The following is a 24,274-nucleotide window of genomic DNA, read 5'->3' on the forward strand; positions in this document are numbered from 1 at the left end:
TAGGGGATAACTTTCTGATCCAGCCGCTGAGCTTCTCACCAGTCCTGAAAGTGGGGGCCGGTGTGTCCCTGAATGGGGTGATGCTCAAACATGCACAACACCGCTCCATTCACTTCAGTCAGACTGCCAGAGATGGTGGGTATTATTGTCTCTTGTCACCACCGGAAGCTAGGGGTTTGACAGGGTTTGGATAGAGGAATGCCTTTGTCACACCCCTAGCTCCTGATAGGGTGAATTCAGTAAGGTCCTAACAGCAACGTGTAAAATGATTTTCTGCCCGTGCTGGAGGGTTAGGGATTAGTTTTCCGGTTAGGTTTACATTTTTAGCTATAATCTATAAGCCTAATATGAAAACTAACCCTAACCCTCCAGCAAGGGCACAAAATGAATGTACATGCTGCATCTGTCCCTACGCTCCCTCAGTGGTCCATGCAGGCACTTTTTGGCTGCCGCCGTGCTGACAGTGAGCTCCGTCTTGGCCGCCATTTACCCTGGTCACTCACTATTGGGGTCCGCTGTCCCTTTGCATCAGCCCCTGCCGCTGCTCCCACTCTTGTCGCGCAGTCCTCCTGCCGTGTCAGAACGGCACTTGGGGGCTTCAACAGGCTGGTGCTCACAGCCTAGCCGGTGTCCTCCGGTGCCTCTGTCGCCGTCGCCGCTCCCCGCTGTCTTCCTTTTGTGTCAGAACAGCACTTGGGGAATTACACACACACCCCCAGCCAATCAGAAGCTGGGGGCGTTACTCTATTTTTTTGACAGCTGGTACATTGTCACCACCCCTAACTTCCGGTGATGACAAGGTACAATAGTACCGAGATGGTGAAGCACGTGGCGATCTGCGACAGTTCCGTCAGGCGGGATGTCTCAGCGGGAATGGGGCGTCGCGGCGGTAAGTATTGCGGGTGCAGACCGGGGATGTGGACGGCGGGTCACCCTCCATACTGGCGGCTGTATGCCGGCACTCCCACCCCTCCAGCTCCCCGGAGACGTGCTGCTGCTAGTACGGGCCATGTGGTTTCTGCTCCTTGCGTGTATGTGGCGGGATGTACATCTATATGGTTCCTGGAGCTGCCATGTGATGTGCGGTGCTGTACGGCCGCCTTCTGGGGTCTAATCTCCCCGGTGATTCTCATGCGTGAGCCCGTCTGATCGTGGTGTGAACAGAACGCGTCCATTTATATCCGTTTATCCACAAGTTGTTGTTTTTCCCCTGCTACGGACGGTCTGAGGTGGGACAATCGCAGCGCCTCCTATTTTGGGGTGACCGTTCCCCGATCCCCCATTATTCCCCTGGAGTCTGGAAAATAATTGCATCAAACTTGCATTGAAATGGGGTTTTACTATGAAAAAATCCGTGTGCGTGAAAAGCGCGAGTATGCCATGAGGAGCCCTGCCCGTGTGACCACTTACCTGCCCTCCATGTAAACGCACTCGGTGCCCGTATATCGTCCACCGATCGCAGAATGATGTGACGGCAGATACAAGTGCCACGAAATATACCGACTGTCTGTGAATTACTGCTACCCTTACTATGTATGTACATGTTAGACCCTTGCACCTGAGGGCCCACCTGGCAGCACCCTCCATAGACGGGACCGCACACTACACTTGTCTGTCTTTAGGTCTAGAAATGAAACTGGGGCAGAAGGGGCCCGGCTTGTTGTTCAGCTGCGCTGAATAGCCTTGGACAGAGTGGAGGAGCGCAGAGCCACAACAGAAGCATATCGTATATCGGCTGTGCACATAGGACGGCTCAAGCACTTTGTCCACCGATCGCAGAATGATGTGACGGCAGATACAAGTGCCACGGAATATACCGACTGTCTGTGAATTACTGCTACCCTTACTATGTATGTACATGTTAGACCCTCGCATCTGGCAGCGCCCTCCGTAGACGGGACTGCACACTACACTTGTCTGTCTTTAGGCCTTGAAGTGAATCGGGGCCAGAAGGGGCCCGGCTTGTTCAGCTGCGCTGAATAGCCTTGGACAGTGTGGAGGAGCGCAGAGCCACAACAGAAGCACCGCGCAGACAATGTAAAAACGCAAAGTTCTGTCCCTTTTAGGCCGCCTTCTCACCCGGCAGAAGCGCTGCTTGGATTTGCGCAGTGTTTACAATATAGGACATGGGGGAGATCTAAAAAAATCCTCTTCACACGTGCAAAAATCTTCCATGGAGAATCTGACGCATTTCTTAGAAACCCTGCGGATTCTTAAGTACACCACAGATCTGTCTATAGTGCGGGATTCAACCCTTGAAATGCGCTTTTAGCGCAGTAAGGCTGGGGTCGCACGGGACGGATATCCAGCGCAATGGCCGCACTGAAAAACAGTGAGACTTCTGCTGGAAAAGTGCAGAAAGGAGAGCGGCCACTGCGGGAAAAAAAAAATTGCCGTGCTGCGTCTTTGTTTTCCGTGCTGCATATCCGTTTTTGCGCGGATTGGCTGCGGCACGTGGGTCAGATCTTTGTAAAATCTCGTCCACTTCGCTGGCTAATCCCAGGATCAGGAGGCGCGGGTGGAATTGCCAATGCGGACTTTCTGCACGGTAATTCCGCAGCAATTCTGCCCCGTGTGAACCCAGCCTAACAACGCCGGCAAAGAAAGCTGATGACGTCACCACTTTCAGTTTCCCTCTCGGTTGTCATAGAACGCCGTGTTCAAAAACACCGTACACAGCGTTCTACCGCATTTTTGACAAAGTTGAAAGTACTCCCCCTTCATTTCAATGGGCGATGCATCCCATTTACAAACGATGAAATGCCTTAAAATAGGACAGCGCTCAAGAAACGCGGCGTTAGACACATCACGTTAAAGGGCTCATCTGAGACGCCACATTCAGGCATGTTACAGAGTTTAGCGCGGCATTTGAAACGTAATAAGCGTCCTGTAGAGAGCGGCCTTACTGCTGTGTAGGCGGCGGTGAGCGGCCTTAGTTATACGGAGTAGAACCTCCCACTTGTCCAGGATGAGCAGACTGGTAATGGACAGAGTACTAGTATTCTGTATAGCGGGTGGCCAGTGTGTGGAAGGGTCTCCTTAGAAGCTCTGCGGCTGCCATCTTGGTGCAGTACCACAGGACACCTGAAGAGGTTTGTTGGAGTCCTGGCCACCATGGGGCAGAAGGACCTGCACAGCGTTGGCTTTAATGTAGCAGCACCTAAAAGACGGCGGTTCTCCTGTAGGGGAGAGTTTCTTCCATGTTGGTAACTATCTGGCATTTTATGAATTTCTCTCCAAGCGCCCGGTCCGAGGGAGGTGGGGGTCCACAGAACACAGACTGAGGGATCCTGGGAGAGGGATGCAAGAATGAGGGAAGTTGTGTGGTTTTACAAGCTTTGCACTTTATTGAGTGGAGACGGTGGAGTGAAGGAAGACTTGTACAGCCTGGTGTAGGGGACCTGTTGCTGCCATATGGCTGCTTTCCTGGTGTTTAGCATTGTTGCCTTCTTTTACTTGTATTCAGCTATGATGAATAGGATATAGTATGAGCTGGTATTGCAAGAGTTAACTCTGCATTGACCAGTATATGATCACTTAATCTTCTCTCTGAGCTGAGACTTATGCAAGTTGTCCTGTGAGGAGGGTGAAGGTGGGGCGCAAAACCAGAAGTTCTCCTCTAGTTGTGCTGCATCACCATTCCTGACCCTGTGGGTGTTCTGCCGCTCGGACTCCCGGTGATCCTCGCTCTCTGCTTGGCCACTTCTCCATAAGTGCCCGACTTCCATTTAGGGGTTTATCCGGGATATGACAATGGGGTTTGTACAGGGGTGGGGCAGAGCTCCAGGAGGGGACTAACATGGCTGCAGATGCAAGGAATAGTTTTCATAGGCTATTGGAAGAGTTAGCGGTGTTCGCTATATATGTGACTACAACCACGGCTCTTGCAATGAGATGATGAGAAAAACTGATATATTAGTTATTAAGGTGCTTTGTCACTAAGGGGTTAATAACGTAATCCCTGGAAATATTTCTAATAACGCAAGGAAAAATAGAAAGAATAATCTAATACTGTCATTAGGTCCCCCATAAAGGGCTTGTGCGAACGTAGCCACAGGATAGGGGATAACTTTCTGATCCAGCCGCTGAGCTTCTCACCAGTCCTGAAAGTGGGGGCCGGTGTGTCCCTGAATGGGGTGATGCTCAAACATGCACAACACCGCTCCATTCACTTCAGTCAGACTGCCAGAGATGGTGGGTATTATTGTCTCTTGTCACCACCGGAAGCTAGGGGTTTGACAGGGTTTGGATAGAGGAATGCCTTTGTCACACCCCTAGCTCCCGATAGGGTGAATTCAGTAAGGTCCTAACAGCAACGTGTACAATGATTTTCTGCCCGTGCTGGAGGGTTAGGGATTAGTTTTCCGGTTAGGTTTACATTTTTAGCTATAATCTATAAGCCTAATATGAAAACTAACCCTAACCCTCCAGCAAGGGCACAAAATGAATGTACACGCTGCATCTGTCCCTGCGCTCCCTCAGTGGTCCATGCAGGCACTTTTTGGCTGCCGCCGTGCTGACAGTGAGCTCCGTCTTGGCCGCCATTTACCCTGGTCACTCACTATTGGGGTCCGCTGTCCCTTTGCATCAGCCCCTGCCGCTGCTCCCACTCTTGTCGCGCAGTCCTCCTGCCGTGTCAGAACGGCACTTGGGGGCTTCAACAGGCTGGTGCTCACAGCCTAGCCGGTGTCCTCCGGTGCCTCTGTCGCCGTCGCCGCTCCCCGCTGTCTTCCTTTCGTGTCAGAACAGCACTTGGGGAATTACATACACACCCCCAGCCAATCAGAAGCTGGGGGGCGTTACTCTATTTTTTTGACAGCTGGTACATTGTCACCACCCCTAACTTCCGGTGATGACAAGGTACAATAGTACCGAGATGGTGAAGCACGTGGCGATCTGCGACAGTTCCGTTAACATGAATGGTGTGGCACCACGTGTTCTTGGCTACAACTCCATTCACGTGGGGGTCTTCAGGACCCTGTTCTTGTGGGGAGGTCCCTGGCACAACTCCTTTAATATGACTACCTATGAAGGCTATATTTACACGGGCAAGTGCCTTGTAGGTCAGTGAAAAACTATTTCCTGTGGGCACCATGCGTTCCCTGAGATAAACACACAACCTGCATCACATTTACATCCGTTTCTCATATGCGTGAAATAAATTGTTTGCGGTTCCAATAGTAACATTTTTGGAGAACCTGGTGCTGGCGTGTGACTGCGATGTGCTTTGTTTTCCCACGCTCCAGTAACAAATAATGGGGAATTTTGCAGAAGAATCGCTGCAGTTTTTCAGTGTCGGACTACCAGAAAAATCACTGGCATCATAACCCACTGGAATGAATGGGCTCTGCCTGCGCAGTCGGGCAGAACCCGCCCGGGATAATTGCCCTATAAATACAGTTTTGTGCCAATAGCGAGTATCTAGAGATAACGTTCTCCATTTCGCGGTACCTGCTAGAATTACTTACCGCTGCAGAAATGTGTTTGCAATTTATTCAGTTTCACATTTTTTTGTTTTCATTTTCTGCATAATATTTTTAGAATTTTTTATTTATTTATTTTTTTAAATAATGATCTGCCACCTTGTCCAACACAGACTGTTCTGCAACTCCACGCCATGGGAATGCCATGCGCCATTTTGTGGCATTCGTATTACCGGGTTCTTTGAAGGTTGCAACAAGTGAATAAAATACATGTAGTACAATAACCCTTTCCAATCCACTGTCTGACGTCTGAAGACATTCTGATTGAAGCCTGTACCGCTCCGATGTCGGAAGATGTCCAGCACGGTATTCTTACTGTATATTACTGGCCACTCTGTTGTTGGGGGGCCTCTCCAGCATGTCCCATACCGCAGTACTGGCTGTAGCCAGCAGATGGCACCATTGTATAATGGCAGAAAGAGAAAACCCCCTAGGAAACTCTGAATCTAAAATTGGATTGCAAAGGGTTAAACTAATTTATCTTAAAGGGGTTGTCCCGTGAAAGGAAGTCGGGTTATACACTTCTGTATGGCCATATTAATGCACTTTGTAATATACATCGTGCATTAAATATGAGCCATACAGAAGTTATACACTTACCTCCTCCGGTGCTGGCGTCCCCGTCTCCATGGCGCCGACTAAAGCTGCCTTCTCCTTCCATTAGACGCGCTTGCGCTGTCCGGTCTTCTGCTCTGTTGAATGGGGCCGCTCTGGCGTGCTCGCGCCGCACATGTCTTCTGAGCATGCGCAGACCAGCTCTCCGGCCCCATTCAACAGAGCAGAAGACCGGACAGCGCAAGCGCGTCTAATAGAAGGAGAAGGCAGCTTTAGTCGGCGCCATGGAGACGGGGACGCCAGCACCGGAGGAGGTAAATGAATAACTTCTGTATGGCTCATATTTAATGCACGATGTATTAATTACAAAGTGCATTAATATGGCCATACAGAAGTGTATAACCCCACTTGCTTTCACGGGTCAACCCCTTTAATTGCCCATTGAAAGTAACAGGAGCGTGCTTGTATGTCTTTTTGCACACAGAAAAAATACAGTAAAACACGCACAGGTGCGCACACATAAGCTTACGCCCGTGTGAAGCCGGTTTTAAGGGGTTTCCTGGCACTCGGATGGCCTAATTTGATGCAGATCCACATGCGAATTTACCCTACCAATACGTAAAATCTTTGTGCGTAATTCCACAGCGTTTCTGCGCAAATTACTGTTAAGAAGTGACCTATCAATTCACGTGGAAATGCATTGGAACTCCGCACAGAGTTTCTGCCTATCGACATGGCTAAATCTGCATGCGGATTGTGGCTCAATAGCCGCAGATTTTTGTAATGGTTTTACAGGTGAAATCTGCGCAGATTGATATCCTGTCCTTAGAATTGGTCATCCATATGTGATCAGCGGGCGTCTGCTGCTCAGGACCCTCACTGCTCAGCTGTTTCAGGAGACCGCAGCCACTTATCTGGCACATAACGCCACATTCATCGCTCACATGGCCTAAAAGCAGCGCAGTCCCAGTAAGGTGACACTAGATGTCCTACATGCACTAAACGCTGCTTTAAAGGGGTTGTCCCGAGGCAGCAAGTGGGTCTATACACTTCTGCATGGCCATAATAATGCACTTTGTAATGTACATTGTGCATTAATTATGAGCCATACAGAAGTTATAAAAAGTTTTATACTTACCTGCTCCGTTGCTGGCGTCCTCGTCTCCATGGTGCCGACTAATTTTCGCCCTCCGATGGCCAAATTAGCCGCGCTTGCGCAGTCCGGGTCTTCTCCTCTTCTCTATGGGGCTCCGTGTAGCTCCGTGTAGCTCCGCCCCGTCACGTGCCGATTCCAGCCAATCAGGAGGCTGGAATCGGCAATGGACCGCACAGAAGCCCTGCGGTCCATGGAGACAGAGGATCCCGGCGGCCATCTTGAGCAGGTGAGTATGAAGACGCCGGACCGCCGGAATTCAGGTAAGCGCTGTGGGGGTTGTTTTTTTAACCCCTGCATCGGGGTTGTCTCGCGCCGAACGGGGGGGGGGGGGGGGGGGGGGGGGTTTAAAAAAAAAAAAAAACCCCGTTTCGGCGCGGGACAACCCCTTTAAGCCGTTGATCATGAGCGTTGGAACACCACCGGGGTCATCATTATCGGAGTCCCAGAAAACCCCTTCACACCTGCGTGTAAATGGTGGCTGTTCAGTACTGAACGGTCGCTATGTTAAGTCAACGGAGAGGGGCGGCGGAGAGCAAGGAGAGAAATCTCCAGCCACCCCGTTGTGAAGCAACAATACCCGCTCCTGCGCAAAAGCATGTGAGCGGGGACGAGTGTCGGGCATTGTTTGTCAGCCCAACACTTGTCCGTCTAAGTGGCCCTTTAGCTAATGAGGGAACTGGAGAGGATTTCACATGATTATCTGTACATTTAACCCTTTCCAATCCAATTTGTATCCTGGTTTTCCTAGGGGGCTTACTCTTTTTCTGCCATTATACAACAGCGCTATATGCTGGCAAAAGCAAGTACTGCATGAGGTGACACGTTGGATAGGCTCCGACAGCAGAGAGGCTGGCAATATACAGTAAGAGAACCCCGACGGACGTCTTCCAACATTGGAGCTGTACAGTCTTAAATCATAATGTCTTCAGACGTCAGACAGTGGATTGGAAAAGGGTTAAATACTCGTAATTTCTATGCAAAAAAAAAAGTCGCTAATTTGTTCAGTCGTTTGTTCAAATTATAATGGTGTGTAAATGGGGCTTTAGAAGAGTTAATGTGTGGGTAAGCGACTAATAACCATTCATCAGTGTCTGTAGAAGTCAATGGGCGACCCTCATTCAGGCGTTTCAACAACTTTCCTGGGCGACCATCTAAACGATGGTTACTTTGTGTAAACTGCCCTTACAAATGCTGTGAGAGGCTTTCTTCTGGAGTATGTGTTTCTGCGTTGCTTACTTCTGTAGTGTGTGTTCGGTCGGTCTGTAGCCACTAAGAAGTCCGCCTGGCCCCTGCAGTAATGTCCAGCGGTGTATGTACCTCTAGATGGAAGGGCTGAGGACTGCTGTTATTCCTGCCGCCTGAAAGTCGCTCGCTGAACAGGAAACACATGGTTTACAGATTTACACTGGAATGTTCTAAATATGATTCTTGTGGAAAACATGACTGAGAATGCCGCATAGTATTGTTATTGCTCGCTCCTAATTAGTAACACTTGCATGGACTTTTTTAACTTTTTCCAACAGGAGCACATGTTTTTTTTGTACCCCAGACGAGCGTTTCATTATTTGATGCCGTCTCTTTTTTATGATTTGTGCCTCCGTTCCCGGCCTTGTGTTACTGGCTTATTGTGTATTCTGTGTAGGTAGACGACCCGACCTGTACAGTGATCAGTGAGAAGCTCCTGCCTCGGGGATGTCCACTACACTGCTCGTTGCCTTCACTATCCGCATAGTAATCAGCTCCTCTTCCACCCTGTACCCAGATCCTCGTACATAGCCGGCCAGCAGCCATGTACAGGCACCACGCTGGTGCTAGCTTTACCTTTCCTGCCGCATACATAACACAAGATTTAAAAGCCAGCAATTCTGTTGGGTTTTTTAACAGTTTTAACACCGTTTGACAGGTTTGACACGTGTCAAGGAAAATGGGTGTGGCTAAGATGAATTGTGTAAGGTGTCATATTTTTCGTAGACCCGCATAATTTTTCGTTGTTTTGCTCCAATTTTTGGTGTACGTTTAAACCATTGATGAGGTGGCATAAAGGACAGAAGTGTCTAATGTGCTGCAGTACTATGGCTACCTTCACACGGTGAGCGCGATATCAGGCCGAAAAACCCAGCCCGGTATTGCACTTGTGGATATGCGTCTTACCTGCGGCTGCAAGGCATCGTTCATGCAAAGATGCCTTGTCACTTCTGGGAAATTACCATCCTCCTGCGCATGTTTCTCGTTGTACCAACTCGCATGCTCATCGCACAGCATGAAACGTGTTCACCTGTCCCATTGACTATAATGGGCAATGCGTTTCAAGTGACGTGAAAAATAGGACCTGCCTTTTTTTTGACCTTATAGCATTGCTCGTGTGTGACTCTATTCAAAAGAATGGAGTTCATGTTCGCACATCTCGCAACATGAGTTTCACACATGTGGATGTAGCATTATGCTAACTATTATGCCAATAATAATGCTGTCATTTGTACCATTATGACAAATTTGGTGCACTTTACAATTTTCTCCATTTCTGTACACAGTCTTGCGGAATGATTGATACCTCTCCTCTCCGTTGTGTTATTTTAGGGTATTAAGGACACTGTTTGGGTTCCAGTTTTTTTTTTTACTCTATTATGAGAGCAGGAAAACTTGAAGGGGTTGTCTCGCGCCGAAACTGGCTTTTTTTTTTTTCCCCATAGGCCCCCCCGTTCGGCGCAGGACAACCACAAGGGATGTGTTTAAAAAAAAAACAAAAACATATTACTTACCCGAATCCCCGCTCTGCGACGTCTTCCTTCTTCTTTCTTTCCTCCTTCACCAAGATGGCCGCCGGGATCTTCACCCACGATGCACCGCGGGGTCCTTTCCCATGGTGCACCGTGGGCTCTGTGCGGTCCATTGCCGATTCTAGCCTCCTGATTGGCTGGAATCGGCACACGTGACGGGGCGGAGCTACGCGATGACGCGTAGAAGGGGGCGGAGCCAGAACGCCACTAGTGCCCGGACCTAGGAGAAGGGGAGAAGACCGCACAGCGCAAGCGCGTCTAAAAAAGCAAGAAGACATCAGAATTAGACGGATCCATGGAGACGGGGACGCCAGCAACGGAGCAGGTAAGTGAATAACTTCTGTATGGCTCATATTTAATGCACGATGTATATTACAAAGTGCATTAATATGGCCATACAGAAGTGTATAACCCCACTTGCTGCCGCGAGACAACCCCTTTAACCCCTTGAGTGGCACGCCCGGAAATTTTCCGGGACGAGCTCCACTGCTCATAGTGACATAGCCCAGAAGATTTCCGGGCTATGTATCACTATGGGAGCTGCAGAGCACAATGCCACAAGCTGTGACATTGTGCTCTGCCTGCACAGACCCACACAGAGCAGTGCAAGGGCTTTGAAAAACCAGCAGAAGATATTGCCGACATGTCGGCAATGTCCTGCTTTGTTTACAAGTTGCCATAGAGACCATCGGCTTGTCAGAAGCAAGCCGATGGTCTCTGTGGCAGGGAGAGCTGGTTGTTAGCTGTCAGAGGACAGCTAGGTACTAGCTCTTACAGCAGAGATCAGAGAAAACCTCCGATCTCTGCTGTGTTAACCCTTTACATGCTGCAGTCTATGTGACTGCAGCATATAAAGGGCTGTCACCATCGGACCCCTGGAATGTGATCGGGGGTCCTGATGAGTCCCTGTGGAAGTCCCCTAAAGGGACAAAAAAAAAAAGGTAAAAAATTATTAAAAAAAAATAATAAAAACACTTGTCTCCCTTTACTTTGTTAAAAATCAAAAATACAATCACACATGTGGTATCCATGCGTCATAATGACCCAGAGAAGGAAGTTAATACATTATTTAACCCCTTAATGACATGGCCCCTTTTTTTTTCTTTTTTTTCCCCATTTCTTTTTTTCCTCCCCGCTGTTTAAAAAAAATCACAACTTGTCCCGCAAAAAACAAGCCCTCATATGGCCATGTCAATGTAAAAATGAAAAAGTTATGGCTCTTGAGACGCAACTGCAAAATTAGTTGAAATTCAATGATTAGACCATTTTAAAAAACCTGCCCTGGTGGGCACGACAGGGTGGTAGGAAACCCGCCACTCAAGGGGTTAATCTCTGCCTGAACTAATCCATCCAGGGATAGAATAGAACGGCGCCCAACGCACACAATTAACTATAATGGGCTTCAGCATTTACCCTGATGAATTAATGCAGTGTGCTGTGCTGTTTGGACCAGGAGGTTTGAATGCATCTGGCCATAATGGAGCTTCCAATGCAGATGAGAACAGACTGTAAGGGGTTCTGTCATTTAAAAAAAAATTCTATACTTACCTATACCTCCCCTTGTCGGTCTACTTACCAGATCTTCACCTCACCTATCTTCTCCTGTCTCCTGCAGTCCAGGGGGTCACCTCTAGCTGGCTGATTCTTCCTGTGAGCTTACGTACATTCAGACAGTCTCCTTCCTGCCAGCCAATGTACGTTATGTCTCAGTTCACAGGCCAGCATGGGGAGTGCCGATCTACTTCAGAGACTACTCATGTGAGCTGTATCTGCAATAGATCAACATTCCTACCTAAGTGGTAAACGCTACAGCAAAGGGATGTGATCTTCACTGACCTGCAGGAAGAAGAATGCAAGGAATACAGCCTTTATAACAAGCTACCTGACCCCGTGGGCACTAGAGGAGCTCTATGTGGGAAAGATGTGGTAGGGCATCAGACTGATGGGCGAGGAAAACCCCTCTAACTGTTGTATGCAGATACTTATGCATCAGGTTAAAGGAAACCCTATCACAACAAAACAGGCCCATAAACTAGTTGCGGTGCTGTCCCGGGTGCTCATGGGGAGCCTGGGGCTGTTTTTTTGTTTTTTAACTCGCTCTGGTTCAGGCAGTGTCCTCCTGTGAAATCCGTGCGGTCTGCATGCTGGACTCTTCTCCGACTCTTGTTCGCTCTTCCAGCCCCCTTACAGAGCATTCTATGGACGGAATGTTCTGACCATTAGGCTTGTTGTCTTTTTACCAATAATACAATTTTCTGTCATGTGACTGGTATGTGGAGAGTCGTTAGACATACCAGGATTATGTATGAAGATTCCTGGTGACCCACGAGGCCTCACTATAATTAGGCTAATAACAGGATCTCCAGATACTTGACCTTGCACAATGTACTACTTATCATCCTACTAACTGTCACTCTCTAGTGATATGTACCGAAGACAAGACTCTCACGCAAGTTGCGACGCGCCTCACACTGCACACGGTCACAAGTTTGTATGCTGTCCAATTCTCTCCCATGATGCAAAGGAGAATAGGACATGCTGCAATTTTTTTGATACAGCCCAGTGGTCCGTATGAAAAACTGCCTGTGTATAACCTAACTGGCTGTAATGGGCCAGGCTGTGAAGTTAGGAGTCAGAGTTCGTAGAAATGCACCTTTCCAGCTTATAAAAAAAAAAAATGTACATTTAAAAAAAAATGATTATTATGGTATAATTCAATACAGAATTAGTTGCAGATTTTCTTTTATAGTATTTAAAAACGTTCCTGAATTCCTATCTTCATCTTTTTTATCAAAACCATCGAGAACCGTGGCATGCATAATGGAGCTTGATTATTTTATCATTTTGGTGATGGAAAGCGTGATATTACAGACCAGCGGGTTTGTAGTTGCGGGTCTTACAGTCAGGTAGGAGCTATCAAAGGTTGATCCAGGGATTATTCTGATTGCCATTATGGGGTTGGGAAGGAATTTTTCCCCAGAATGGGCTAATCGGCTTCTGCCTCTTGGGGTTTGTGCCTTCCTCTGGATCAACAAGGGGGTTGAAATAAGCTAAACTAGATGGACATTGTCTTCATTCAGCCCAACATACTATGTTACTATAGGATAGGAGCCAATTTTTCCACATTCCTTCCTGACTCCAATCTGGCTATTAGAATAATCTCCGGATTACTAACGCTTCTGAACTTATTAATGATGATAGTATATAATATTCTATCGCTCAAGAATAATGTTCAGGCGGTTCTTGAACTCTTTTAGTGATTTTGTCATCACCTTGTCCTCAGGCAGAGAGTTCCAGAGTCTCGCTGCTCTTAGGCCTCATGCACACAGGCACGCATGGATTCCATGTGGGAAATCCCACACAGAATCCTCCTGTGAATGCTCATTGCAGAAGTGCCGCTGGAGGGACACTTCCATTCACTTCAGTGGAAGCCGTTTCTGCGTATCCACTCTGAAAATAAAGCCTGCTACGATTTTATTTCGGTACGGAGCGGCTGAAAATAAAATCCGCTGGTATATGTGGAGAGAGGAATCTCCACACATCAATGGGCACAGTGAGTAGCAGATCGCCTGGTGACGAGCGTGGAATCCGCTGCTCAATTTGCCCCATGTGCATGAGGCCTTCAAGTAAAGAACCCCCTTCTATGTTGGTGTAGAAACCCTCTCTTCTCTAGATGTAGAGGGCGCCCCCTTGTTACATTCACAGTCCTGGGTATAAATAGATGACGGGAGAGATCTCTGTATTGTCCCCTGATATATTTATACATAGTTATTAGGTCGAACCTCAGCCGTATTTCTTTTCTAAACTAAATAATCCCAATTTTGATGACCTCTCTGGGTATTGTATTCCCCCCATTCCATTTATTTAGTTGCCTGCCTAGTACCCGCTCAAGCTCTGATATGTCCTTCTTGAGTACCGGTGCCCAAAACTGTACATGATATTCTGTGTGTGGTCTGACTAGTGACTTAAATGTTCTCGTCATGTGCCCCTAGACCTCTTTTGATGCACCCCATGATACTTTTTGCCTTGGCAGCAGCTGCCTGACACTGGTTGCTCTAGTTAAGCTTACAGTTGACTAAAATCTCCAAGTCCTTTTCCATGTCAGTGTTCCCCAGTGGCTTCCTATTTAGTGTGTAATAGTGACATGTATTTCCTCTGCCCATGTGCAGAACCTTACATTTATCAGTGTTAAACCTCATTTGCCACTTTTCTGCCCCCAACTTATCCAGATCCCGTTGCCTTGCATCCGCTCTTGTGTTAATATCTTTACATAGCCGTATTCACAGATGGTACAAAACTATTGAACTGTACAATCCTTCTACCGGGTCATTAATAAATGTATTACAAAGAATAGGCCCAAAACTAATAAGTCACAGATGTTGTAAGAAAATCCGGCCTGTTTCACCCTTTTTAATCATCGGGGACCCATCTGACTGAGTGTTATATTTACTATATATTTCTGAGTGACTTATTTATCTGCGGTTTAGAGTTTTAGTTTCGGACCAGATCCGTCAATATGCCCCCCTTTTTCCTTTATTCCTATCTTCCCTATACTAGGGTGGATGTAAGGGTAGGTTGCGGTGTGGGGTTGCCTTTTTCAGTACGGCTCCCCCACTTAGTTTTTGGAGTATAGAATATAGGGTACAATAGGGTATAGGATTTCATTATATTTTAACTTTTTACGACCCAGTACACTTTTCTCTGATTTCTATCTAAGGGCTCCTGTCCACGGGCGATAGTGCATTCTGTTACTCGCAGCGGTAATCCGACCGTGAGTAACACTTTCATAGTGTCGCTATGGAAAGCGCAGCCCCCTGTCCATGAGCATAGCGATTCTCCGCTCGCAGGACTCAAATCGTGGCATGGCGCAATTTGCCGCGGTGAGCCCATATGTCAGGCTCACCGCGGAGACCTGTCACTTCTCTCCCCTGCTCCCCGGGGGCGGAATATCGCTAGCAATGTTCTGCCTCGCCTGTGGACAGGGGGCCTAAGTGATTAGGTAAGTAAGGGCGTCATTTCTCCCCCCCCCCCCCCATCCACTCCACCACCCTCCAAGGAAAAACACCGCTACATTGACGGACAGATAAGGTTATTATGACTCTTGGAATGCTGCAAAACAAAACAATATATAGCCCTATTCGTTATCCTCATGATCGGCCACTGACATATTGGGCATAATATGCTGTACGGTGAGCAATGTAAATATTAAACGCTTTAAAAAATGCGAAATTACTTGGTTGTCTTTTCTTCCCTTGCTCCCCAAAAAAGCTGGAAAAAAAAAAATGAAGTGTTGGGTACCTAAAAGAGTGCCATTGAAAAATATAGCTTCTGCAGAGGAGACGACCCCTCATGCACCTGCAGAACCTCCAACAGAAAAATAAAGCCAGGGGTCTTGATTTTCAGTGGTGAAAGGCAGGAAAAAAAATGGTCGCCCTCAAGGCCAAAATGGGTAGGATCTGAAGGGGTTAAGGGGAAATGGTTGAGATGATCTCTTATTGTACTACTGGTATTTTGTTTGCTCCCTAATGATCCCGGATTACAAACTGCCTAGTTGTGCAGTACTACATCCTCCCCTCGTTGTGCTGCATTACTGGTGAGTAGCGGTTGACAGCCTGTGTAGGAGATGTAAAGGCAGCCGTGCCGCTTATCATACAAGCTGAAACAAAAAACATCTTACGGTGGCAATTGATGGATTTTATTAAACGGTGAAAAAAGTTTACTTTAGATACTAACTAAAGTTTACCTCCAGGCAAAAGCTGTGGCCTTCGCCAAGCGACCTACGTCTCTATCTGCCCTGACGCTGCACTTGGCTGATCCGCAGTATTGCCGCCATTCCCCTCTGTCCTGCGCTGCAGCTGAAGCCGCACTGGCCTCATGCCAAGTGGCTACATCCGAAGAAATCGAGATGCCAGTCGCTGAAACCCCCAGCTATGTCTGAAGGAATAATCATCTGTCAGTTCTCCAATACATAGTGTAATGATGATTTATACAGGGGCTCAGGTGCAGCCATGTCTCTGCATCTACACAATGCTAATTACTCATCCGCGCTGCGTGGCCATGGGAATGCCGGGCTATCTAGTAGAAGACGCTGGTAATACTTCTGATAGTGTGCCGGATTTAATTACCCTCTCTGTAATCTCTACCTACAAGCACGCCAGCCGAATACTTATCAGCCTTTAATAAATATAGTAATTGGAACTGTAGAGAGAGCTTCTCCTGCCTCTGTGTAAATGCTGGAACGGTATATCACTTTTTCCATTTAATGAGAAGGTATCAGCTAGCGCTCCTTTCATGTGATCGATATGGGGGCTCCAATATTAATGTCGCTGACGAACATGAATAATAAATTTCAGACCAACATTTTTCCTAAGATTTGCTCCCTAATTGTCACATCACACCTTCTGAACTACACTACCCTACCAAAGTAATTGGACGCCTGAGCAAGAATTAAAAGTAGTATTTATTTCCATATGTTAATACTTAACTGGCTCTAATGACATTGGATACTCTCCCTAATGTCTGATACACTTCAGCTAGTATTTCCCTCCATTCATCCTGAAAACTTCTGGCAGGTTCTTTCAAAGATAGACACTGTTCATACTTCCTGATCCGACGGTCCAGTTCATCCCAAAGATGTTCAGTAGGGTTCAGGTCGGGACTCTGTGCAGCCGGTCCAATCATAGAGCATCCATATCCTCAAAGCAAACAGTATTGGATTTGTAACAATGCGCATTGTCTTGTTGTTCATCATTCCATAGAACAGTCTTCCATTGCTCAAGTGTCCAGCGATGATGCTCCTTGCAACATTATAGAAGGGCCAATGCATTGCGCTTCATGATGGGCGGTCTGTGTGCAGCAGCATAACCCGTAAATCCAGTTGCGTGAAGTTCCTGTCGCAAGCTATGGCTGACTCCTCCAAGGGTCTGCATCTTATGTAGCATGGTTTAGGACGCTTGACATGCTAATAAGACAATCCATTCTACTTATAGGGGTCTTCACATACTTTTGGTAGGACAGTATATGTTCCCCATCAGCATTGTTCTCAAGTCTCTGCTCACTATTTCACTTGGTGAAGGAGCAGACTAATTGTCTGTTCTGGATTAAGATCGGCCATATTTGATGTGACAAATTTATACAGAATTCTGGATTAAAAATGTTTTTAATTATGTCACTTTATTTCCATTTTAAGAGGCCCCATCTCTCCTGGCACATCTTAGTAAAAACTTTACAAATGGCGCAGATTTTGCATGGTTTCTCATGTGGATCTACACAAGATTACACAACGTGTGAACATACCCTTAGCTGACTATAATGGGGTCTATTTGGTTTCCACTCTGGCTCTGCTGGATCCTCCTGACTTTGAACTAATAGAAAACATACACTTTTTAACAAGAGCGTCCTATTGTCCAAAAAAAGTACAGTACTTGGTCTGAAGGTCGCGTATTCCTGTTCTTCTTACAGGACGTGCAGAAACACTCGGTCCACACGCTGGTCTTCAGGTCCCTGAAGAGGACCCATGACATGTTTGTGGCTGACAATGCCAAGCCCATCCTTACAGATGAAGAAAGGTAAGCTAAATGGCTGACATCCGTTTTACTTCTATTATGTATGAGTCGGTGGAGCCCATCACTCTGGTTAATGGGTTTTAAGTAAATATCCAGTTAGATGGAGCTGCCGGTCCATAGCCACTGCAGAATAGATAATTCTGCCAGGGAGCTGCTGAAGGGATTCACAATTACGGCCCTTCTGATTGAGTTTGAAGGCTTCCTTAAACAGCATGTGGGGAATTCAATTAGCCATGTCCTGCCGGCTGCTAATAAATAATGCAGAGGAATAAACAGGTTATCGTTGTACCTGCTGCTCACTACAGAGGGAAGGCTTCACATCATTAGTTCGTCAAATATCAGGGAGCTAAATACGGCCATTACGTTGGCCATTTCATCCGCTGCTGTGGAGAAGTGGACTGGATCTGCAGGTCGTCCAAACAAGAGACCTTCTCAGAGGTGTTTTTTCATTTAATGGCTTTCCTTTGCCAATGACCATGGCATACATGCATCACACCACCCATCCTAGCCCATCTTATGTGTTTGATTATTTGATTTTTATTTTTTTTTTCTACCCGTGTCTTTTCTAGATTATATTTTGCAATGGAATAAAGCGGACCATATTCGTGTACATCATTCCAAACAGCAAAATGCTAGAAAGACACAAAGGCAAGTCTAAAGCACAGCGGATACTGCATATTGTGTCCTGCGCAGCAAGATAGGGGTCACGCAAGCGCACCACCGCTCCATTCTTTTCAGTGGGGCCACCAGAGATGCCCAATTTCAACCGCTTGGCTATCTCCAGCAGTCCCATTTGAAAAGAATGAAGCCGTGGTATGCATGCACAGCTCCATTCATTCAGGGACCTTAGGGATCCCCATTCTGGATATTGTGAGGGAACTAGAGGTTGGACCGCCACAGTCAGCTGGGTATTCACTATCTTGCGGATTGGGGAGAGCTACTTTTGGTGGAACAAACTAACTCGCATTCATGTTATCTCATAGTACTGGCTTCTTGTTTTTTATTTTTTTCATTTTAACCCCTTAAGGATCCAGCATGGTAAATATACAGCGCTTGGTCCTGGGCTTTAATTCCGCCTGATGGCAGAAATATGACGCAAGGTTAAACTATTGTCACTATAGGGGGATGTTTCCCCCTGTAACAGTTGCTCCTATGGATGCCCCAGCCACAGTGGTAAAGTGTCAAATAAAAAAAGAATGACAATGTGAATGACCCCCAGAGGTCTTATATGACTTCATGGGGGGTCATAGATGGTTAAAAAAAAAAAGTTACGAACATAAGTAGGGAAAAAAAAATTACAGAATAAAATAAAAATGTTTACATAAAAAAAAGTGACCCAAAGCCGACACCAACCAAAACAGTCGCCGTATGCTCCTTATAATCCGAAACCATACATATCCTATGTCAAAACGTCCGAAACAAAATGAGGAACCCATTCACATGTTATTTTAGCATTAATTTACTAATTAAAAGAAAAAATGTTAAACCCCCCCCCCCCCCCTTTTTTTTTTTTTTTAAACTTTCCTCCCCACTCCCTTCAATAAAACAAATAAAGGAAAAAGTCATTGAAGAAAGATGTAAAAATATACCCCTATATGTCACGGAAAAAAAACGCAGCAAAATTAATTTTGGTAGCTGAAGGGGAAAAAAAATAAGACAGTAAAACCACCACATGGGTAAAATCCCTAAAACTTGTCTGATCCTTAAGGTACAAAACAGCCTGGTCCTTAAGGGGTTAATTTGCTTCTGCAATTTCAATGGATGTAGTACAAAAACCGTATATACTGTATGAGCGTAAGCATTCACTAGAAATGTGTGTTTCTTTCCTAGCCACAAACTGAAGATGGCTGTTAAATTACGAACAGAATTTGGTCCTGTATTACATATGCCCACACAAAATCGTGAAAAGGGACACGGCGTCCTGGGGGATCCATATGAACATTATCCCAGTATTCAAGGTTTGTACAACCTGTTTGTGATTGGTGGAAGATTCTGTGTTTACTATAAGTTATGCAGCATTTGTAAGGCTGCAGTGTAATATACAGAAGAGGTAAAGCTCCTCCTTAGGGAGTGCACCTATTGGGTGTGAGGAGACTTTTAAGGCCATGCATGCTCCTCTGGGAACTATACAAATGGGGAGAAGACTCTGACTTATATTTTCTGGCCTTGCTCTCTCTTTCTCACCCACATCATAGGCCTCTTACCCAGCCAAGCCAGCAACCTCTACTGCACTCTGATGAGGGGCAAAAACCCCAGAACACACTGCATGTGTTTTAGTGCTATGCTGACCATAAGAGGAACCGGAAGTGTAATAGAAGCAAGGTGCTCCCATTGATTTCAATGGGACTCAAGCTGGAGCTTTCAGTTCCTCCCCATACCACTGATAACTGACCCCTCCGCACTGACTGCGGGATGGAGGTTCAGCTGACAGGGATCCTGAGCATTATATACCTGTCAATTAACTACTGATGCTCAGAGGTCATCAGTTCTAAAAGGCCAGAATACCACCTTAATGTTGATGCCAGGCTGTTGGTCAACGTTTTGTCTGACCACTTGTATCTTTAGTTGATTGTGATTTAAGACAGTTGCTAATATTCATCTACTCCATTAGGTCTTGAATCTGAATACATGGTAACTGGAACACATCCGTACCCTTCAGGACCAGGTATTTTATTCGTTTTTTTGTTATATTCAGTGATATTAATCCATTTAGGGCGCCTTCACACTGGCGAGAAAATCTGGCAATTTTCTCGTGCTGCAAGAGTGAGTGAAAGCGCATAATTATGAAACCAATGAATTTCAATGGTTTCATTCTTATTTGCGATGTTTTCACTCCTGCGATGCTGCATGAAAAAAAAATCGCAGCATGCCTATTCTTTTTGCAATATCGCCCATTGTTTCCAATAGGGTCACCGGCCTCATTGAAAGCAATGGTAGAAGCAGGCAATCCCCTGCTGCAGCAGGAGATTTCTTCAGCCCCTCAGGGATGTGAGGCTGTCACATCCAGGGGCTTAACCTTGTGCTGCTGCCGCCGGCCCCATTGAAAACATAGGGAGGAGATGACCATGTTCTTCCATTGCTTTCAATGCGGCTGCTGCTGCGCCACATTGAAAGCAATGGGATGAAGGGATTCCCCACAGTGATGCGAGGCTGTTTTCACAGGGGCTTTTAGAAGGTTTGCAAGAGCGATATCAGGCTGTGATTTACGGGCCGATATCACTCTCGCCAGTTGCAGGAGCCCTTATGCAAGGCTTTTGAAGTGAAGTCTGTTATAAACTTTTTGTACGATGAAGAGAATGACTCGGCTCAAGTCTGATCACATCCCAAATGACAGACACAGCAGTCCTAGAAAACCACTTTTAATATTACTCAGCTTACATTTGAAGAACACCGCCAAACTAACAATTACGTTGATTAAAACTATAGAATTTTTATACTTATTGCAGTGTGATGTATATTCAAATATGTAGTTGTTGTCGGTGTTTTTATGTTTTAAGGCAATATGAGAAGTTTCCTTTTAATGTTTATTTTGTCAGTTTAATGTTCTTTACTTTCTAGGTGTGGCGTTGACAGCTGACACTCAGATCCAAAGGATGCCGAGTGAATCGGCAGCACAGTCTTTGGCACTGGCACTTCCACCTTCCCAGGCAAGGTAGCTCCCAAACTTCTTTCAACTTTTAGGGAATAGCGAAGTTTTCCAATAAAATCTCTCTCTTTCAGGGTCGTATTTTCTTGTAGTAATGATACATAGCGGATATTCTTATTTTGTGTCACCATTGTAATAGTAACCTGCATTTACTAATCGTTCTTCATCTGTCACAGACTGGACGCTCATCGCACTGCTTCTGGTATTGGAGATATTTACAGACAGGCTGGACATCCTGAGCATTCACATGCCCCTGGCTTGTCAATGGTTAGTTCACTATTTGCCTAATTAACACATTAAAGCCCTATTTAGATTCATTTTCCATTTTTGTACTTCATTATCCATTAGGTATCCATTTTCAGTCTAGTACCAGTAATATTACATGCTGCTGTACAGCGGTCTACATTTGGTTTCACTATTCCCTGCGTACGTACACTCCTCAAACATTGAAATTTCAACACTAAGAAGAAATTGTCGGATCAATAGAAGTAGACATGTTGATATGCAAATGATAGAAAATGGAAACAAAATATTCAAAACCTCTTGATGGAGTTTGAGTGCCATGTGCAGAAATACACACACACACACACACACACACACACACACACACACACACACACACACACACACACACACACCTTAGCATGGTATTAGTGAGATTATTAAGGCTGGGTTCCCACAGGGCGAAAATCTCGTGGTTTGGCCGCAGCGAAAAACCGCAAGATTTCCACCAGGGAACCGCTGCTTCAAAACCTGTGTCACTTAGCCGTGGGTTTTGGAGCGGTTTGGCCTCTTGCTTTTCCATTGCGCCTGGCGCTCCCATAAAGGAGAGCGCGGCCGCAACGGGGAAAAAAAAAAAATTTGACATGCAGCCGGGGAATCTGCTCCGCAGCGCCCACTCTGCCGTGATGGATTGGCCATTTCCTGTGGACAAAATTTTTGACAAATCTCGTCCACATGGCTGGCCAATTCCGGGATTAGCGTCCGCAGGCGGATTTGCCGCAGCGAAATTCCGGATGGAATTTCTGCAGCAAATCCGCCCTGTGTGAACCCAACTTTATGGTTTTCTGAGGAATGTTCTGCCATGCTGCATGCCCTTGCACACGTAAATCGTGAAGATGCGCTGCTGGCTGCTCACTTTGCCGTTTTGATCCAATGACTTCCCAATGGGAGATAAGTTCTGAGACACTGCAGGCCAAGGTCGCATGTTTAGACCATGCAGGCTGCTCACAGTTGCACAAGCAACTTACAACCTAGCGTTGTCGTGTTGAAGAACTGCTTCCGGGATACTTTGGATAAATGGCCGCACCCTTGATTCCACAACCAAATAATTATATAGCACGGAGTTGTCCGCGTACCTGGAATGAAGACTAAAGCAGTCCGGCTATCGTACATTGTTGCGCCCCATAATCCTGAGCGAGCGTTGGATTGGTTTGACATGCCCTCACAAAGGCCTTTTCATGGCATTGCCCATGTGGTCGCCAGACTCATTTCCAGCTATCATTGCATCCAAGACAAAAGCGGGACTCATCAATGAAGAACATAGACTTTTGTTGCCGCCTTGCTCTGCATCATGATAGTCCTTAAAAATGGTGGCGTGAGGTCAATGGGACACCTTTTGCTGGACTTGTGGCCCGGTGTTGTACAAGTGCCTTCCGATGGTCTGTGTAGGCACTCTTTGTCCCAGATTTAGGATGTAACACCCAATTTCACTCCCAGTACAGAATGGCTCACTACGTGCCGTTCTTCTAATCTGATGATCCGTCCATGCAGAGGTTCTCCTCTGTGCACCTCTTGCTGTCATTCAAGTGTGTTGTCGCTCTCCCAGCCACTGGGATGCGCAATGTTGAACAGTGCTCACATCTCAGCCGATGCATAGTGATCTTCTAGAGAGTGAAACCAAAGTCTTCTCAGTTCAAGGATTCTGCCCCTCTGTTTGTAACAAGTGGCAGTAACTGACACATCGATAAACAGGAGGCCTCGCATAAACCTACCACAAGACTTGATCCAATCTTTGAGGTTTCATGTGGCTTTTGTACCATTGTAGCCCCTCGCAGACACCAGAGATTGCAGCTTACTGCTTGGAAATTGTACATTTGCATTTGTTACAAATGCAAATGCACCATCTACTTCCTCAGTTTGCGGAAACTTGGGGCTTGTCCTTCTTGGTGTTGCAATTTCAGTGTTGAGGAGCGCATGTAGAAGTGACCGCTGTTGGAAAAATTCTGTAAAGATTTAGATCCTCTGAGGTACAGATAGATGGTATATTCCCTGTTTCGGGTAATCTGATGGTTTCAAATAAATTGCTCAAAGTAGTTCAGACTTCCATCACTTGAAGCTCATTCACATGACCGTGACTTCAGTGCATATTAGGCCCCCTGTCCACTGGCGTTGCGATATCCCGCGGCGGATCTCTGCTGCGGGAGCTGCCGCCGGGGAGCAGGAGCCGGCTGATGGATCTCTGCTGTGAGACTATCTGACAGATAGGCTCACTGCGGAGAATCATGGCAATTTGCAGCATGCTGCGATTTGCCGCCCGTGAGCGGAGAATCGCTATGATTCTCCACTCGTGGATAGGGGGGCTGCGCTTTCCATAGCAACGCTATGGAGTGCTTTCACTGCGCTCCCCGCGGCCGGATTATTACAGCGGGGAACGCAATGCAAAAACGCCAATGGACAGGCAGCCTTACACATGCGATGCACGGCCGTCTGACATGCAATAAGTGGAGTCAATGAAAGTACGTGGACATTCATTAATCGTCATTAGTGTGTAAACACCAGCGTGGAAAAGATTGCAGCATGCTCTATTTCACCGCACATCACACAGGCTTATCTAAGGGTAGCATATACAATGCTTTCCACACGCAATACATTGCTTATTGATGATGGAACATACGCAACCCCTCTATGGGGCAGAGCGGGAAATTAAAAAAAAAAAAAAAATCACACTGTTCATGACCGTGTGCGTTAGATAGTCATGCTCAGTACACTCGGTCATATTCAGCGATTGCCCGCTCATCCAGAACGGTAAAATGCGGTCACCCACTGTTGTGTGAATGAACCCTTTGACTTTGACTCTTTTTCACATAAAT

The 24,274-nt window shown here is 46.5% G+C and overlaps 1 protein-coding gene and 1 non-coding gene across 3 annotated transcripts in view; both read left to right on the forward strand.

The window, feature by feature from the left end:
• The window catches only part of PLRG1 (pleiotropic regulator 1), a 50,930-nt gene that overhangs the window by 6,734 nt on the left and 19,922 nt on the right, over positions 1–24,274 (forward strand). Inside the window, exons 1-6 of one of the 2 annotated variants that reach the window (XM_066573613.1) lie at positions 704–889; positions 17,433–17,539; positions 19,367–19,494; positions 20,148–20,201; positions 21,095–21,188; positions 21,359–21,449. In XM_066573613.1, coding sequence (XP_066429710.1) covers positions 860–889; positions 17,433–17,539; positions 19,367–19,494; positions 20,148–20,201; positions 21,095–21,188; positions 21,359–21,449 — 504 coding nt within the window. In that variant the 5' untranslated portion in view covers positions 704–859. Of the gene's footprint in view, positions 1–703; positions 890–17,432; positions 17,540–19,366; positions 19,495–20,147; positions 20,202–21,094; positions 21,189–21,358; positions 21,450–24,274 lie in introns of those variants that run through there. The other variant, XM_066573614.1, reaches the window with a different exon arrangement.
• Positions 3,465–3,557, forward strand: LOC136573695 (Z30 small nucleolar RNA). The gene has a single exon (XR_010785917.1). It is a non-coding gene; the product is annotated as a Z30 small nucleolar RNA (small nucleolar RNA).

The sequence above is a fragment of the Eleutherodactylus coqui genome, chromosome 7 (assembly GCF_035609145.1).
Source record: "Eleutherodactylus coqui strain aEleCoq1 chromosome 7, aEleCoq1.hap1, whole genome shotgun sequence".
Lineage (NCBI taxonomy): Eukaryota > Metazoa > Chordata > Amphibia > Anura > Eleutherodactylidae > Eleutherodactylus > Eleutherodactylus coqui.